The sequence below is a fragment of the Mirounga leonina genome, unplaced genomic scaffold (genome assembly GCF_011800145.1).
Source record: "Mirounga leonina isolate KUSES-001 unplaced genomic scaffold, KU_Mleo_1.0 Mir_200, whole genome shotgun sequence".
NCBI lineage: Eukaryota > Metazoa > Chordata > Mammalia > Carnivora > Phocidae > Mirounga > Mirounga leonina.
The window spans coordinates 21,774,497-21,790,706 of NW_023270503.1; the positions used below are offsets into that span (position 1 = coordinate 21,774,497).

The 16,210-nt window shown below is 60.3% G+C and overlaps 1 protein-coding gene across 2 annotated transcripts in view; it reads right to left on the bottom strand.

Moving 5' to 3' along the window:
• Positions 1-16,210, bottom strand: part of CACNA1G (calcium voltage-gated channel subunit alpha1 G) — a 61,530-nt gene that overhangs the window by 31,907 nt on the left and 13,413 nt on the right. For both annotated transcript variants that reach the window (XM_035026847.1, XM_035026846.1), the window contains exons 8-11: positions 15,189-15,972; positions 12,915-13,291; positions 1,038-1,189; positions 56-241 (exon numbers count right to left, since the gene is read on the bottom strand). In XM_035026847.1, coding sequence (XP_034882738.1) covers positions 56-241; positions 1,038-1,189; positions 12,915-13,291; positions 15,189-15,972 — 1,499 coding nt within the window. The remainder of the gene's footprint in view (positions 1-55; positions 242-1,037; positions 1,190-12,914; positions 13,292-15,188; positions 15,973-16,210) is intronic.

Here is a 16,210-nt window from a genome sequence, read left to right on the forward strand (position 1 = left end):
CCCCTGCCCCTCAGGCCCTCCTCCCAGCCGGCACGGATGCCGCACCTGCCCTCACCTGAAGATGAAGATGAAGAGCATGAGCAGCATGCAGAAGGTGGCCACGTTATCCATGGTCTTCATGAGCACCACGAGCTGTCGCTGCAGTGCCGGCAGGAAGCGCACCAGCTTCAGCACCCGCATCAGGCGGAAGGTCCGCAGCACCGACAGGCCACCCCCCTGCTGGCCCACGATCTCCCACACGCTGCAAGGAGGGCAGGGAGCCTGAGCCCCTGCGTGCTCTCCCTCCCCTGCCCCTCCCTTCGAGAGGGCCTGGCAGCATCTGAGGGCCTGGACAAGCCCGCACGGCATGAGGAAGTGGGGCCCAGGTGGGCCCCTGGGCCTGCAGAGAGGAGCCCCTGAGATGGATGGAGGTGACAGCTCCAGCCCTCTCCACCCCTCCAGGCCCGAGATCACACCCTGGCAGCAGAGAACTCTCTCCCAAATTCCGGCCAATGCAACGGCATCCAGTTATGGAATATTTGCTTTGTTCTTGTCTAATGAAATCTAAAGCCAATTCCAGAAGCAATAAAGCAGCTCTCCTGGCCCCAGGCCTAGGGGGACGGAGCACTTTCCCAGGGTCTTGGAAACCCTAAAGCAAGTTGCGGGTGTCTGAGATGGTTTCCAAGCACTTTGCAAGCAGGGACAGCAGGCTGGGCCTCACACCTCCTTCAACTCCTCAGCAAAGCCAACTCCCCAGTCCTCACTCACCCCGGGCCTGCATGGGGTCAAGGGCAAGAAGTAGAGAGAGGAGAGAGGAGGCTGCACAGGGGTCCGGCCAAAGGAGACACGAGGCCAAATTCGGCCTGAGCAAGGTAGGGCCGAGAGAGGCCGGAGAGGATCACCCTCCACTGGGGGGGCGGGGGGAGCAGCAGGGCCTGGGGGCCGGGGGGGCCTGACTCCAGACCCCTCCACCCCGGAGGCACAGGTCGCGTGGCTTCTCACCCCAGCCGCCCCACGGGCATTCCTCCAGGTGAGAGGTGGTGGAGGGGCAGTCATACCTGATGACAACAATGACGCCATCGAAGATGTTGTAGGGGTTCTTGATGTAGCCAAAGGGACCGTACACCAGCAGCTTCAGCAGCATCTCCAGGGCAAAGAGGCTGGTGAAGACGATGTTGCTGATTTCCAGAGCGTTGGTCAGCTCCTCGGGCTGGAGGGCGGGGCGGGGGAGGAAGCAGCCGAGGCTCATCCCCGAGACCCTCATCCCTGTCCTCCCTAGCAGAGGGCCACTGGGAGACGAGCAGCAGGACTGGCAAGCTGGGGCTGAGTGGGCGGGTGGGGCGGGGGGCATGGTGGTGGGGGATGCTCAGGCGTCGGAGAGGGACCCTCCCCCGAAGGGTCCATGAAGAAATGCACTCGGGGAAGCCGCCACACCAAATCCCCGCTCTGGGTCTCAGATCCCCGGGGCCACAGACTGGCGGGAAGCCTGAACGGTAGGTCCTGCCCACCTCCCGCGAGGACCCCCGAGACCCACCTTGTCCTGTGCTGCCGTGTCAGTTCGGCAGGCCGTGGCCGGCAGCCCAGCGACGCTGACCCATGTCAGAGGCTGATTGTCAAGGCCCCACCCGCGTCCCTAGACACACAACCACACGCAAAGGCACACGTGCTCCACGATTACTCCGTGGACTTGGCAGCCTTCTCCTGGACAGCTGTCGGCTACGGCTGCTTCCTTCCAGACACATGCACACACTGCACACCCCCACACACTGCACATACAAACACACGTGCGCTCACAATCACACGAACAAGCAGACACACGCACAGACGTGCCAACATGCTGAGGGGCAGGAGGGAGACTCCTAGAAGGGTTGTCATAGACAAGGCGGCACCTGGAGCAGCTACCTGAGGCTAGGACACCTGGGTAAATTCCCAGCCTAGTCCCCGTCCACTCACGGTGTGACCTGCAGCAAGATTCTCAGCCTCTCTGGCCAGATGTAAAACACCCGCGGTAATTACTTCTATGCTTCTGCCCAGGGGCTGAGAATAGGACCAAGGACACATCCTAGAGAGGTCATCAGAAATGACAAACTTGGGGCACCTGGGTGGCTCAGTTGGTAGGCGTCTGCCTTCAGCTCGGGTCATGATCCCAGGGGCCTGGGATCGAGCCCTGTGTCGAGCTCTCTGCTCAGTGAGGAGTCTGCTTCTCCCTCTGCCTCTCCCCCTGGCTTGCGCTCTCTCTCTCTCTCAAATAAATAAAATCTTAAAAAAAAAAAGAAGAAGAAGAAAAGAATTGACAAACTGGTGCTATTCCAGCTCACTAGTCACCTCCCCACCTTCCTTCTGTCAATATTAAGTGTCTACTGTATGCCCAGCAATGCATCACATATTAAAGGAGCTACAAAAACATGCCCACTATGCTTCCTGCCTCCCAGGAGCCCAGAGTCTCGCTGGAAACAGGTGGTACACAAAATAGCTGAATAACACAAGAGGCCTTAGATACTTAGATGCCAAAATAAATTATCCAGACAGTAAATCCAAGAGTCTAAGGGAGAGACGGTGAGGGAGGAACACACTGGGAAAGCCTTAGTCAGGAGGCCGCACTTGAAATGGACTCTGAAGGGTAAGTGGGGTCTCTCCAGGGAGAAGGGCGCAGAAGGCATCACAGGGTAGGGCACAAGGAATGAGCCATGTCTGGGGACAGAAAGAGGGGCAGGGCTGGGCTGAGGGCTGGAGATGCAGGGGGAGACATGGTTGGCTCAGTGGAGCCCACTGCCTACCTAATGGGGTGTCTCCATCCCCCAAAAGCCCAAGCTTCAAAGCAGCTCAAGAAGTTTGAGTTAAAATAAATAAGCAGATGAAGCCCTTAGTCCATCAGCCACCTCCCCCCTGTTTACCCAGCTGCCTCACCTGGCGGGTGGCCCAGGGAGGCCACCCAAGCATGGAGCCAGGCCTGGGCACCACCAAATGTATCCTAATGGTCTGACTTTGTGTGGCCAGCCTGGGTAGGAGGTGGGGAGACCTGGAAGGAAGGGCCTTCTGGCTGGCAGGTGAGGAGGGTTTGGGGGTCAATAGCTACTCAGAAGGAGAGAAGCTCTCAGCCTGTGCTTGGGTTCTTTCCAAAGGCAGCCCTGGAGGGCAGAACCAGGGTCAGCAGGCAGGGCTGAGAGCCAGCTGTGGGGGCCAGTGTGGCAAGGAGCTCATGGGTCCAGCAGATCTCAAGCAAATCCTTGCCCCCCAGACTGCAAGTGGGGGCTGGCGGGGGCACTGCCACCTGACCTAGTGAATGGGGCCACAGAGAAATAGGACCTTGGATCCCTCCAGCATTAGCACAGTGCAGGTGGTGGGGAAGGGGTCACTGTCAGGGCAGATAAAGCTCAGGGCTCAGACCCCTCCTAAGTGGATCTCCACTCTGTGCTCCCAAGTGCCATCTGCTAGGGAGCCATGGTCAGCGAGCCTGCCTCCCCGTCACCCTGCCACCTGCCCAGCTGTCCGTTCTTGGGTTGGATAAAGGTGATAAGCACAGACTGCACGGGTGCAGCGCTTGGTGGGTTCCCAGGCTCACCCTGTGTCTTACCTCACGCCGTCCACACGGCGGCCCCGGCACCTTCGCTTTACAGGTGAGCAGAAAGGTCAAAAGATGGTGAATGACCGGTTCAAAGTCACAGGGCAGGGACAACCAGGGAATGCGACCCAATCCCAGCTCATTCTGACCCTGATAATACTAGGCAGTAAGGATTCACACCCACCCCGGGTGACAGCAAGAGGCGTGTGAATCCCGACACACGGATGGACTGAATTCATAATGTGCTTTCCAAAGTACATAAAATTATATTTCGCATGAACTTAGATGTATGAATAAAGAACACGTTGATCTGAAAACACAGCCGAGGTGCACTTACAATGGGTGAATATTACGACATGTAAGTGATGCCTCAAAAAAAAGGGGCCAAAGATAAAAATTGATAAAACGTTTTTTAAAAAGTAGCTGAAAGCACGGTAGCTTTTTGTATCTCGAACTGACTCCATCAGTGACTCTTAGAAGCACACCCAGCGCTGGGCATGTGGGGGGGGGGGTATTCCCGGCATTTCCTGATGTCATCCAAGGGGGTTGCAACAGTCTGTTCCTGATGGCTCTTGGCTCATGGACACCTGCTCATCGACTGGGAGCCTCATCAGAAAGATAGCACAGGGCTCCCCCAGGGTTTGCATCGTCAGTCCTGGTTGAGGGGGTGACAGCAAAGGCTGGCGCCCCCACCTCACCCCTCCAGGCAGCTTTGGGACTGGAGGAGCAGGGGGAAAGGAGAACGGGGCACTGTCCCTCAGCCTGCCCTCCACCCCACCCCACCCCACCCCCCCGCACACTCTCCCTGCACACACCTAAGGGCAATGCCTATTTCCTCCCAGGGCCCCGGTATCCCCTCATAATCCATGGGAAAAGGCACTCCTCCCCCAGACAGGTCTGCCCAAGGTACTAGATTGGAGGCTGGGAATGTTCTGCAAATGCAGGAAGAGGACACAGAGACACAACTTAGCAACACGGTTGCCCCAGGGACCAGAGCCGTGATCACAGCCGGCTGCAGCGGCAAAGGGGAGGGAGCCAACTTCTGCGAGGCCCCTCCCGGGGCGCGCCAATGGCTGATCCCTCCCTCCCAGCATTTCCTTTCCTCGCAGCGTCTGAGACAGCCAGGTAAACTGAGGCTCCGACAGGTGTGGTAACCTGATGGAGCTGCTTAGGAAGGTATGAGCAAGGCCCGCACCTTCCCTTGTATCTTCCCGTGATGCGCACCGCCACCCCCCCCAAGAGAATACCCATGCAGCTGCACACAGACCCGACAGCTGGGCACCAGCCCCCTCTCTGACTCGCTCGGGCAGCCAGCAAGTCCCTTCTCAGGTCTGGACCGTATCCTCCCTTCTGTTCACAGACGTCAAGACCCCTGAGCTTCTCCCACCCGGGGGACCCAGGCTCTTCTCTGGGAGGATGCTAACTGTAAATGCCCCATCTCCCAACACTCCCCCTCCCCTCAGCCTGTCACCTTGGAGCAACTGTAGCCCCCCATAAGCTGCTCCAGACTTCTCAGCACCAGGACTCCCCTGAAACCCATCGCCCCTCTGTGCACAGCACCCTGGCGATCAAAGCATGGGGTTAAACCAGAGCGTGGGAGGCCTGCCAACTCTGAGACTCTCTACCTGTGTGACCTTGGGCAGGTCCCTTAACCTCTCTGATCCCCAGTGGCCTCTTCTGCTCAGCAGGGTAGCATCACCTCATGGCCAGGCTGCTCTGCAGAACACAGCGGTTAAAGACCATGAAAACACCCAGCCAAGAACCACGCTCGGCAGCCCCATGGGCACTAACAGTGGAAGCGGACCGCACACGTGGCAGGCGGAACACCTGCAAGGCTGCACCCAGCACCACGCTGGGGCAAACCCCGGGAGCACCCCAGGAGCTCAAAGCCAGCTGAGACCTGTGTCAGTGAGGAGAAGAGCCCCGTGGAGGGCATCCCCAGTGGAGGGCAGCATGGGCAGAGGTGCAGAGGAAGGAATGCACGGGGACCAAGAATCCGGTGGTTCTCTCAGGTCAGAGGGTAGGAGGGGTCCATGGGGGACACGGCTGCCAGGTGGGCAGGGCCCAGGCAGGATGGCCTTGACTCCGCTCCACCACCCGGGCTGGACTTGCCTCTGCTCACAATGCCGCTACTGGGGCTTCTAGGGCTCGGCAAGAGATGTGCAGGGCGGCGTATTAAGATTCATCTGGCTGCAGCGCTGGCAGCATGCTGATGGCATGGAGAGACGGCGAGACGGAGACCGACGAGGGGCAGACTGCAGTGGTCCAGGCAGGAGGCCTGGGAACTGGCTCCGGCACACAGGGAAGGCGAGAGGGGTGGACGAGCCGGGCGACCACGGAGCAGAGGCTCGTACGGGTCACCGCAGCCCTGCCCCCTCTTCTCCTCAGCTCCCACAGCTCTGCTGACCTGGAAATCTCTGCTCCCCAATTCTGACTCCTTGGTTCACTTCACCTCGGCTTTTGACAGTCCTGCCTGCTGCACCCTCACACCCCGGAAGGGAGGTCCAGGCCGGGCCACAGCAATGGGGTAAGGGTCACTGGGACCTCTTCCCTCCCCCTCCTCCTCCTCCTCCTCCTCCTCCTCCTCCAAGGGCAGTCAGGAGACACCTGGGGGGCAACCGGTTTCAAGGAAAGCCCACAGGCCTCCCCATACAGATCACGGCCTCGCTCTTCGGAGCAACGGCGAGATCTCCTTCCAGCCCCTCATGCCCCCTGGGGCCCAGTGCCCCCTAACCAGGGGTGTCTTTAGCCCCTTCCCACAATCTCCTGTCAGGCTCCTCAAAGCCGCCCCAAGTAAACACACAGGCAGACTACACAAGGCACCCCCAGCGCTCACTCAGCTGGGAGACAGCCGGCCTGAAGCCCCCGCGACTTCGACCTCTGGAGCTGGGGCCCCTGCCCCTCCCCTGCCAGAACCACCTCCCGGCCTGGAGCCCATGGTGGGCCACCGCAAGGCTGCCCTCCCGCCCCAGCCCAGGTAAGTCCCCAGCCGCTGGGCCTTTGCCGCGGCTGAGGAATGGTGGAGCGTTGCGTTGGACAAGGCAAGGGCAGCTCTCCACCTTCCCTCACCACCCTCTGCTGCTGGGGCTCCCCCTCTCCCCAGAGGGAGCTGCTCCAGACCCTCCCCATCTCCCCACCCCTGGCCTTGTCCCCACTCCCAACCTGGCCCCCCTTGCAGGGGGCTCCACTGCCCTCCCCACGAACAGCTCTGCGACCTGCAGCCTATTCTCTCCTCCCCTCCTCCACCTGCACCTCCATCTCCCTCCACACACACCCCACTCCCCCGGGCCCCGGGCCCCAGCCCATCCATCACTCATCCCTGTTTCCCTCACTCCTCCAATCTCCTTTCCTGGCCTCAGAGCAGAACCCTCCCTGTGAGTGTAGGCCCAGTCCCCCCAAATCCCGGGCCCCAGCACCCCAGCTCTCTCCAGACTTTCTTCCAAGCCCCCCTCTTTGCCGAGGCCAAGGCAGCCCCTGAGCCTGGGGCCTGCCACCCCCCCCCAGTGCCCCTGACTTCCCTGACCCGTGTGGGCACCACCCCGGGCCTGGCTAGGGTTCCTCTCCTGCTGCCTTCCCCCCTGAGCTCAGACCCGCTCCCTCCCCTTGTGCCCCAGCTCCCTGACTCCCACCCCACAGCTGTCACTGGGGTGTGGACGACACTAAACACTCTCCCTCCGAGCCTTGGCTCCTCACCCAGAGAGCCAACCTGCCTGATAGCCTTCCGCAGATGGCCCGTGTCCAAGACAAACCATCTCACCCCCTCTTCCAAACCTGACCCTTCCCCGACGGCCAGCTCCATCACCCTCCAGAATTCTGTCTTGGAACCCGGGCGTTATCTAGGATTCATGTGGGCCCTCATCCCAACAGCAGGTGCCAGGCCCACAGACCCTGCTGTGCCCACCCCTGTTCAGAATTGCTGCGCCCACCCCTGTTCTTTCCACCACCACTACACTCGGGGCCCTCACGGCCTCTGATCTGAAGGACAGAAATAGCCTCTGGGCCCCTCCCTCAACCAAACCCTCACCCACTGGAATCTCAGGCTTCCTTCGACACTGCTGGACTCACGTCGCTCCTGCTTAGACACCGCCGGTGGGGGGTGGGGGAGGCAAAGACTGTCCTTCAGAGTGTCCCATGTCCCCCCCATGCCCTTCCAGGCAGGCTGCCCGAATTCCCCTTCATCCTTCCACCGAGACCTCTTGGCCCCTGGCCCCAGCTGCCAATCCCACCTATCTTTCAAGGACCCTCTCAAAAGCCGCCTCCTTTGCGAAGCCCTTTCAAGCCCCCACCTCTCTTCTGTCCCCCAGGAGCCCCCCCTTAAGACATTTGGCATAACTGTCCATGAAGCAGAACTTTTCAGCTAGAACCTACATTTCTCCGGTGCTTCTGGCTCCGTCCCCCGCCCCTGCCATTCTGTTATTCTCTTCTAGCGCGCTTTGCATAGGAAAAGCTGTTGGCTGAACAGGAGGAGCCTAGAACCAGAGGACGCCTGCGGGGATGTGAGCACCCCGTTAGCCAGTCAGCTCCAAATCAGCACCCATTTCCCCCCCGACATCTGCAGACACTTTGGAAATCTGGGGCCAGGGCAGCTCTGGAAGGATCCTCCCCCAATGTCCTGCTTGGCCACAGCATCACTGCCTGAGCCAGGGCTCCTCTGTCTGGAGAACAAGAACTCCTGGAAGGCCCAGGAGATAGGCTTGGGGCGGGAGGTGTCCATAAACCCTTGTCCTCAAAGGCCGCATGTGGGGTGTGCGTTCCTGTGTGTGTTTTCCGGGGAGAGAGCCCCCAGTTTTCAGCAGGATCCCAAAGGAGTCTGTGAGGCCCCTTAAAGGTAAGACCTGCCACATCTGGATTCTTCCCCACCCCCCACCCCACTCCACCCCCAGCCTCCCCGGCCTTGAACAGCTGACCTCACTCACTTATAAATAGAAACCCTCCCTGGACATGTATCTAGAGTGACAGGATGGGTCCAGAGTCTGAGCAACGAGCAGAATCATCACCTGCCCTGTCCTCTGCTGGCCTGAGCAGGAGTCCACTCGGGACCCTGCCTCTCTCTCATCAGCAGCCCAGAAGACCGCTGGGCCACATGCCCCTCCTCCACCTCTCTCTGTTGTCTCTCTTCTAGAAGATGAAGTTAGCCTCTGTCCTCAGCACCCCAGAGCCAGGAAGGGGGTGATTAGGAAGTGTCCCCAGGACCCTCTCCCCGCAATCCCTTTCCTCCTGGAGCTACCTGGCCCCAGGGCAGACCCGGGCAGAGGCAGCCTCTCTTCTGAGCTCCAGCAACCGGCTAGCTATGGCCCAGGATGACCCACGGGTGCCCTGTCTCAAACATCCTGCAGCCCCAATCTGCTCAAGGCCCAGTGCTCCCACCCCAAGCAGGAACCTGGTCTCGTCCTTGTTGCTTCCTTCCCCCACATCTCCAACTGGTGTGGAGTCCTGCAGATCCAGCCACCTGGCAGCTCTCCCCGGCCCTCTTCCCTCCACTTCCAGGGACAGAGATGTGGGAGCTGTCCGGACCACTGCAGCAACCCTCCTGTTGGCCTCCCTGCTTCCCGCCTCCCCTCCTTGGCTCCAGAGGACTTTTGATAGAACACAAACCTGCTCCTATCACTGACCTGCTTAAAACCTCTTTGGGGAACCTATCGCCTTCGGGAAAAAATCCACACTCCTTCCTGTGCCTCTCAGGACCTGGCCCTGAATTTTTTTCCAAACTGGTCTCTTATTTGTCCATCCCAGCCCCCACCCAGTGCCCCACTCATTCGGAACTCCTTACAAATCTCTCAGTTTTGGTGTCCGGTGGTTGGTGCCTTTGACCCTCCCCCATATTGTGCCCTCCACCCCACCCTTCCCTAGCTACACCTCACTCTTCCTTCAGACTCAACTCCCAGATCACGTCCTGCGTGGGGCTCTCCTGGAATCCCTTCCCCACAGGCTGGATCCCGGACTACTCCGCACATCCCTCTCTGAGGGCCTACCGCATCAAGTAAATGTTACCGTCCACTTGTTGGTGGCCTCTCTGAAAGGAAGAGCACAGTGTCCTAGGCCAGGTGTGTGCACTTGTCTCTTCCCAACCGCACATTCAGTGACATCACGTTGCTAGCTTGACGACAGCGTTTACACCATGGTAATTGGCAAACACTATAAACACTACAAATCAGGATGTTTTCCCCCAACTCTGATGTGCAGGAAATGTGTGTGGGATGAATGGATGATGGATGGATGGATGGACGGAAGGTGAGAGAGAGAGAGGGATGGCTAAATTACAGTAGGTTCCTTGCTACAGTAGGCACACATGTGCTTGCCCTCCATCAGATCACACCTCCGTCCTCAAGTCACACATCCTCAGGTTTGCTCCCTCCTCAGTGTCCTGTCCTTGTCCTCCTCGTCTTTCTGGGAGGAACAGTCCTGCCAGTTCTCACCAGCCAGTGGGTTAAGGGGTGTGGACAGCATGGGACCTACCTGGGGTAGGGCGGGGTACGGCAAGATGGGGGCTTCCTCTGCTGGTAGAGAGGGGCAGGAGGGGTGTCACCATCCCCGGCAGGGAAACTGAGGGGTAAGGTAGGTGACAGTGGAAGAGGACAGGCCTGGTAGGGCAGCAGCAGGGGGCAGGAAAGAGGGCTGGGCTCCTTGCTGGGAAGGACACAGCACCAGGATCGATGGATACCATCTCCTCGTTCAGGGCGCTGTGGGGACAACTCCTCACCTGTCGGCATGACGGGCCGCTCTCCCTCGGGTCTCCCCGAGCTCTCTTCCTCCCCTGGCTCCCCCTCCCCTGTCTGGGAGGCCCCATCCAAGCCTGTGTCCCCAGCCCTGCCCCGCATGTCCTCATCTGCATCTGGGTCTCATTCTCTGTCTTCAGCTCCCTTTCCACATCTCTCTGTCACCCCTCCATCTCTATGCCTCCATCTGTCTCCATCTCCCCCGCCCTATCTCTGTCCCTCCTGTCCCTGCATCTCTGTCCTCCTGTCTTTATGCCCGCCTCTCTCAAGGTCCTCGCCTCGCCCTCTGGGACCCCGTCTCCTGGTCTCCCTCTCCCTCTGCGCCTCCGTCTCCCCCTCTGTGTCTCTGTGTCTCGGCGCCCGCATCTCCCGCATCTCCGCACTCCCCGGCCTGCCCCCCTCAGCCTGCTCAGATTCCAAGGCGCAGATGGCAGGACGTTCACGCCGCAGTGCCTGCGAGCACAGGGCCACGGCTGCTTCTGGGACTTCTTAGCACCCCTGGCCCCTGAGGCTGCCGGGCGGCAGTCAGTCACTTGCCGGCCTGCTGGGGACTCCCACTCAGCCCTGCGGGGCCTGCAGCCACCAGGGACTGGGACAAACTCCCCCCTGGAGCAGACACCGTAGCACCACGGAGTGGGGACTCCCTGCTGCTGAGGGTTTGGTGGCCGGTGTCCCCTGCTTTCCTCAGGAACTTGGGCCAGGGGACGCTGCAGGCAGCCCTGACAGATCCCCTTTACTTCCTCCCCAAGGGGGTGTCCTTCTTGACGTCTAACTGAAAGGCTTCTTGCTGCCGCCTCAGCGGCCCTCAGTCTCTGTGACTCAGCTTCTTCCCAGCACAGCCGAAGCCTCCACCAGCAGCCTCCGCCAGGGCAGATTGCGGGGTGCAGCCCCTCCAGGGGGAGGGGCATCTGACCTGGGCCAGAACAGGCCGAGGGAGAGGAGGCTCATGTTCAGGGTGATGGGAGGTTAGAGCTGCCACCGCCTGGGTCCCCGCAGCGGAGCAGGTTGCCCCCACCAGCCTGGCAGAGTGGAGCACCTCTCCCCAGGAGGCACACACGCCCACGCCCCAGGCGCCCAGACCCAACACGCTCACCGCAGTGCCATACTCCCCACCTGCGGGCCCACAGCTGCTGTCCTGCCCCCTCCCTGAGCCTCAGCTCCAAGAAGAGGGAATAGGGCAGAGTCACCTGGTGGGGGAGGGCGTTGAGGCGAGAGGAAGGTGTGCTAACATGGGGTGATGGTGACGGAAGAGGGGCCGGGGCTGGGGTGCATCTGGCTGGACAGGGCAGCTGAATGCGCACAACATGAAAGGCACAGAGGTCAGCGGGGTGGGGGAGGGGGCTCTGATCCCCCTGAAAAGTGAACATCTCACATCAGTTCCAGGCCTGGCTTGGAACTATGCTTCCCAGCCTCGCCCCAGACCCTTCCCCCCCCCCACCCCCCCGACGAGGACCACCTTGCTGCTATGGCCAGCCCCTTCCCCCCAGCTCCTCCGCATCACCGTCCCACCAGGGGCTGGGGAAGTGCATCAGCTCAGCTCTCTACCAGGAGAGGTCAGGTTCTGGCAGCCCGGTCCCCTGCCTGAGCCTCAGGGAGGCAGGAACCCCCAGGAAAGAACACAGAACGGTCTGTGGTGGCAGCACCTCCTGACTACACCCCCTCCCCGCTTTTCCAAGAATCAGCCAAGGGGGTGACCTAGAAGACCAAACCGGGGCAAGCGGCTACCTTCTGGAAGGAACCCTGTTGGGAGGCCCCATGGGGCCTGCTCTCACCCCCAATCAGTCTGGGGGACAGGGGGCAGTGGGGTCCCCAGGCCACCCTTCGTGTCCTCAGACAGCTCCAGGAGTGAGGACAGCCTCCTCCCACTCAGCCCAGATCCCATTGCTTGCAGCCTTTGGCCCCACACAACAAGCCTGCTCCCTCTTCCACATGACAGCCCTTCAAATATTTGAAGACAGCTCGCCTGTCCCCGCTGAGCCTCCTCTTCTCCTGACTAAACATCCCAGTTCTTAGAACGATTCCTCAAACACGATGGTCTCAAGTCTCTTCACCATGCTGGGCGTTCTCATCCACCCAGCCGCCCCACTCACAGCAAGGCTCCCGGAATGGAGGCTGGGAGCAGATGGCCTCCCTCCCTACCGGACAGGCCTCAGCTCCACCCAGGCGCAGCCACCAACCCTCTCCTCCTCGCTCCTACCCCCCTCCAGTCAGCCACACCTCCAATTACCGAGTCAGGTAAAGGCTGGGGGGGCCCAGTGCTGGGCTGGGGGGATCCCCCAACACCTTCTCTCCCCTCTGTGTCTTCTCCAAAGACCCGAATCTCTTCCAATGACTTGTCCCTCCAGAAAGGCCCTATCCATGCCTGATGCTCACCACTCACTCATCCTTCAAAACCCACCTCCTCTGAGAAGCCTTCCCAGATAGAACACACCCAGCTCAGATCCTGCGCCTGCCTTGGGCAAGCTCCATACACAGAGACTGAGTGACACTCACTGGTTTTCACCCTCCAGAGTCCCCACACATTGTTGCGTCTCCCTCCTGTCCTCCTCGCTGCCATCAGGCTAGCGGCATGCAGAAGAAACTGGAAACGGGGGTGGGAGGGCAAGAAGGCAGAGGGTCCTCAGCCCCAGGGACTGTGCCCTTGCACACGCCCCTACCTGTTCGTGGTACTCGATGCCCATGCTGAGCGTGTTGACCAGGATAGCAATCATGATTCCCCGGCCAAAGTACTTGCTGTCCACAATCTTCCGGAAAGTGTCACAGATCAGTCTCCAGAAGGCCAGCACGGAGTTGGGCTCCACTTCTAGCCCCAGGCTCCATCGGTGCCGGTTGTGGGGGTCCCGGGGATCACCGTGCTGGGCGTCTTGTGTGAGCTCATACACCGCCTCGCTGTCTGAGTCAGGCATCTCGTGGCCGGCGAGCTCCCCCTGCCCTACCCCTGCCCGGGCGCAGTAGGGGCAGCTGTCTGGGCCACGGGCTCCACTCTCTGCCTTCAGGCAAGGGCTGGAGATCTTGCAAGAGCTTTGGCAGGTGCCTAGGACAGGAGGGGAGAGGTTAGAGGCTGCAAGGTTTCTTACTTGGGGCGGCCCTTCCCTCAAAGTATCTATAAAATGAGTAGGGGAGTGTGGGTTTCTTTCAATGACGGGGTGTGAGGCACTTAGCAGGCCAGGGGCACTGAATGCCCTGCGGCATGGGCAGTCCCGAGCAACAGAATGGCCCCAAATGCCAATAGCGTTCCACTGACAGTCACTGCCAGGGGTCCTAGGGTTTGGCAGGTGGCCTTGATGTCCCCTGAGGTCCTGGGCAGCTCCCCTGCCCGAGGAGCCCTTAGCAAGGAGCCTAGACCAGCTCTCCTTCCCAGGAAAGCCAGCCCCGCACCATCGCTGCTGTGAGGAGCATTTCCCAAGGGATCCTTAAGACACACACGCACAGATGTGTGCTCATGTACATCCACACCCAGGCACATACACACGTGCCGTGAACACACACTCGCACGCACACATGTACTACGCACATATACGTACCATTTGCAAACCGCTCAGACCTCCACAGCCAAACACGCGTGCGCACAGACACGTGCACGTTATATAATGCACATGTGCCAGGCCTGGGCACACGTGGGCATGCGTACGGACCAGAGCACCACCCCAGCGTGCACACACACGCAGCTGCACAGATCAGACACATGTGTGCACATACACACATGAACACGAACCATGTGCGTGCACGTGCACCCGGACACACCCTGGACACCTTCGTGCACACACCAGGCCGCACACACTCATGCACGCAGTGACCTAGCCCAAGACACCACGGCCATTGAAATCTGGCTTGGATCCTAGAGTCTGAGCGCTGGAGGGAAGCTCGGAGAGCTCCCGGGAAAGCACGTCGGGTGAGGTGCAGGCATCTTGCTCAGGGCCCGGGCCCCAGGAAGCACCCAACAAGGTTTCTCCTTCTGACCGCAACGGGAGGGCTCGCCGGCAATGACCACGGCCCCAGCCCTGCCTTCTACACAGGAGGGGACTGAAACATGCATGTGTATGACTGGCTTCCATTCCACGGCAGGGTGGCCAGAAAGCGGGCGCGGGAGCCCTTCCCAGGGTGTTCTGTGACGGCACCTTCCTGTCCCGGCCCACATTCCCACATGACATCCTACACATATCCCACTGCTCCCACGTGCCACATCCTTCCTGAAACCCTGGGCTTCGGCTACAGTGAGTCTGTCTTCGGGGGAGGGCTCGCCGCCCTTGTCTGACGGGGGGTAGGGAGGACACCCACAGGCAGCGAGTGTCTCACTTCCCCTGTGACACCGGGTGTTCCTCCCACCAAACTAGCAGCCCCCTGAGGACTTGCTGCTCTAGGCCCCCAGTCTCCCCGTGGGGAGCCAATGAAACTCATGTTCACAAGAGTCTCCTTAGTGTGGGGCGCGAGGCTGGCCATGGTCACACACCATTTCCCCTCGGGGCCTCAGAGCCAGATGGCCCTGAGGTCACACCTAACCAGGGGCACAACCTTGAGCCGGCAAGTCAAGCAACCTCTCCAGGCCTCCTTTTTCTCGCCGGTACAACGGGGACGGCAAGAAAGCTTATCATCTAAACTGTTGAGAGGATCCAATGGGATTCCGCCTGCAAAGCACGCGACAGGCACAGAATAGTTGGTCAACAACTGTTAGGTCTTCTTGCAAACAGCATAGAGCAGAGCATATAGCAGGTGCTCATCCCACGATAGTTATTATTCTCATTACAACACAAGAATTAAGATTCCCACTTGAAGGGATGAGAAACTCAGGGCTCAAAGAAGCGGCGGGACTGATTGAAGGTCCCAAGGCCTCGAGTGGCAGCATGGGAATCAGGGGCCCCCCGTCCTCTCTGGGATACCACCTGGCCCCTAGGCCAGGGCCCCAGCATGCCCCCCCTCCCCAGAGTTCTCACCTGTGCTCTGTGTCTCCAGCAGCTTGTGCATGGAGCTGTAGGGCCCGGGCGGGATGTTGAGGCTGGTGAACGTGGGGGGTCCAGAGGTGGGGGCCACCTCCACTAGTGCTTTCTCCTTCAGCATCTCTGGGGGAGGGCTGGTGTGCACAGTGGGGTACACCTTCCCGCTGCCCACAGTCCTGCCCGATGCCTCAGATGGTGACCTGGGAGGGGGTGCCTGGCAGCGGACTGGCTCCAGGTGGCAGTCGGCATGGTAGAAGCTGTGCACAGACTCTGCGCCCCCCGGAGGGCCCCCGGAGAGGGCGGGCGTCGAGGGCGGTGGCAGCATGAGCCGGCGGGACCCACTGGCATCCCGGTCCTGAATCTCCGGGCTGGCCCGGGGGGGCCGCAGTGTCCCATTGCCCAGGTGGTAGTGGTGGTGGTGATGGTGGTGATGATGCACCAGGTGGTGGACGGATGGACGGCGGTGGGAGCGAGAGCAGCTCCCGCCGGGCTGGGGCTCCTGGCCTGCACGGGGCACTGGGCTGCTCAGCAGCCCGGCCCGCACGCCTACTGCCCGGGAGACCTGGGCCAGCCTGCGGGCCGCCTTCCGGAGGATGTACACCAGGTACTTGAGCAGCTCCTCGTAGCAGCTGCCTGGCTCGGAGAAACTGGCCAGGGTGCTCGCATTGGACAGGAACCGCACGCGCTGCTCCCGCATCAGCTGGCTTTCTCGCTGCTTGGTCTCTGAGAACTGCGTGGCGATCACCACCAGGCACAGGTTGATCATGAAGAAGGAGCCCACCTGTTGGGGTGGGGAGAGCAAGAGGAGATGTCCTGAAGAAAAGGGAACCGCAAGGCGAGTCACCGCATCCCAAGCACGTCCTACACGCCAGGCGCTGGGCTGTTACTGTCCAAGCATGATCTCATTTTATCCTCGTGACAGTCTCAAGAGGTGATACTTTTATAACCTCTGTCTGACAGGTGAGGAAACGGGCTTAGAGAGGTAAAGGCATTTGCCCAAGATCATTCAGCTAACACAC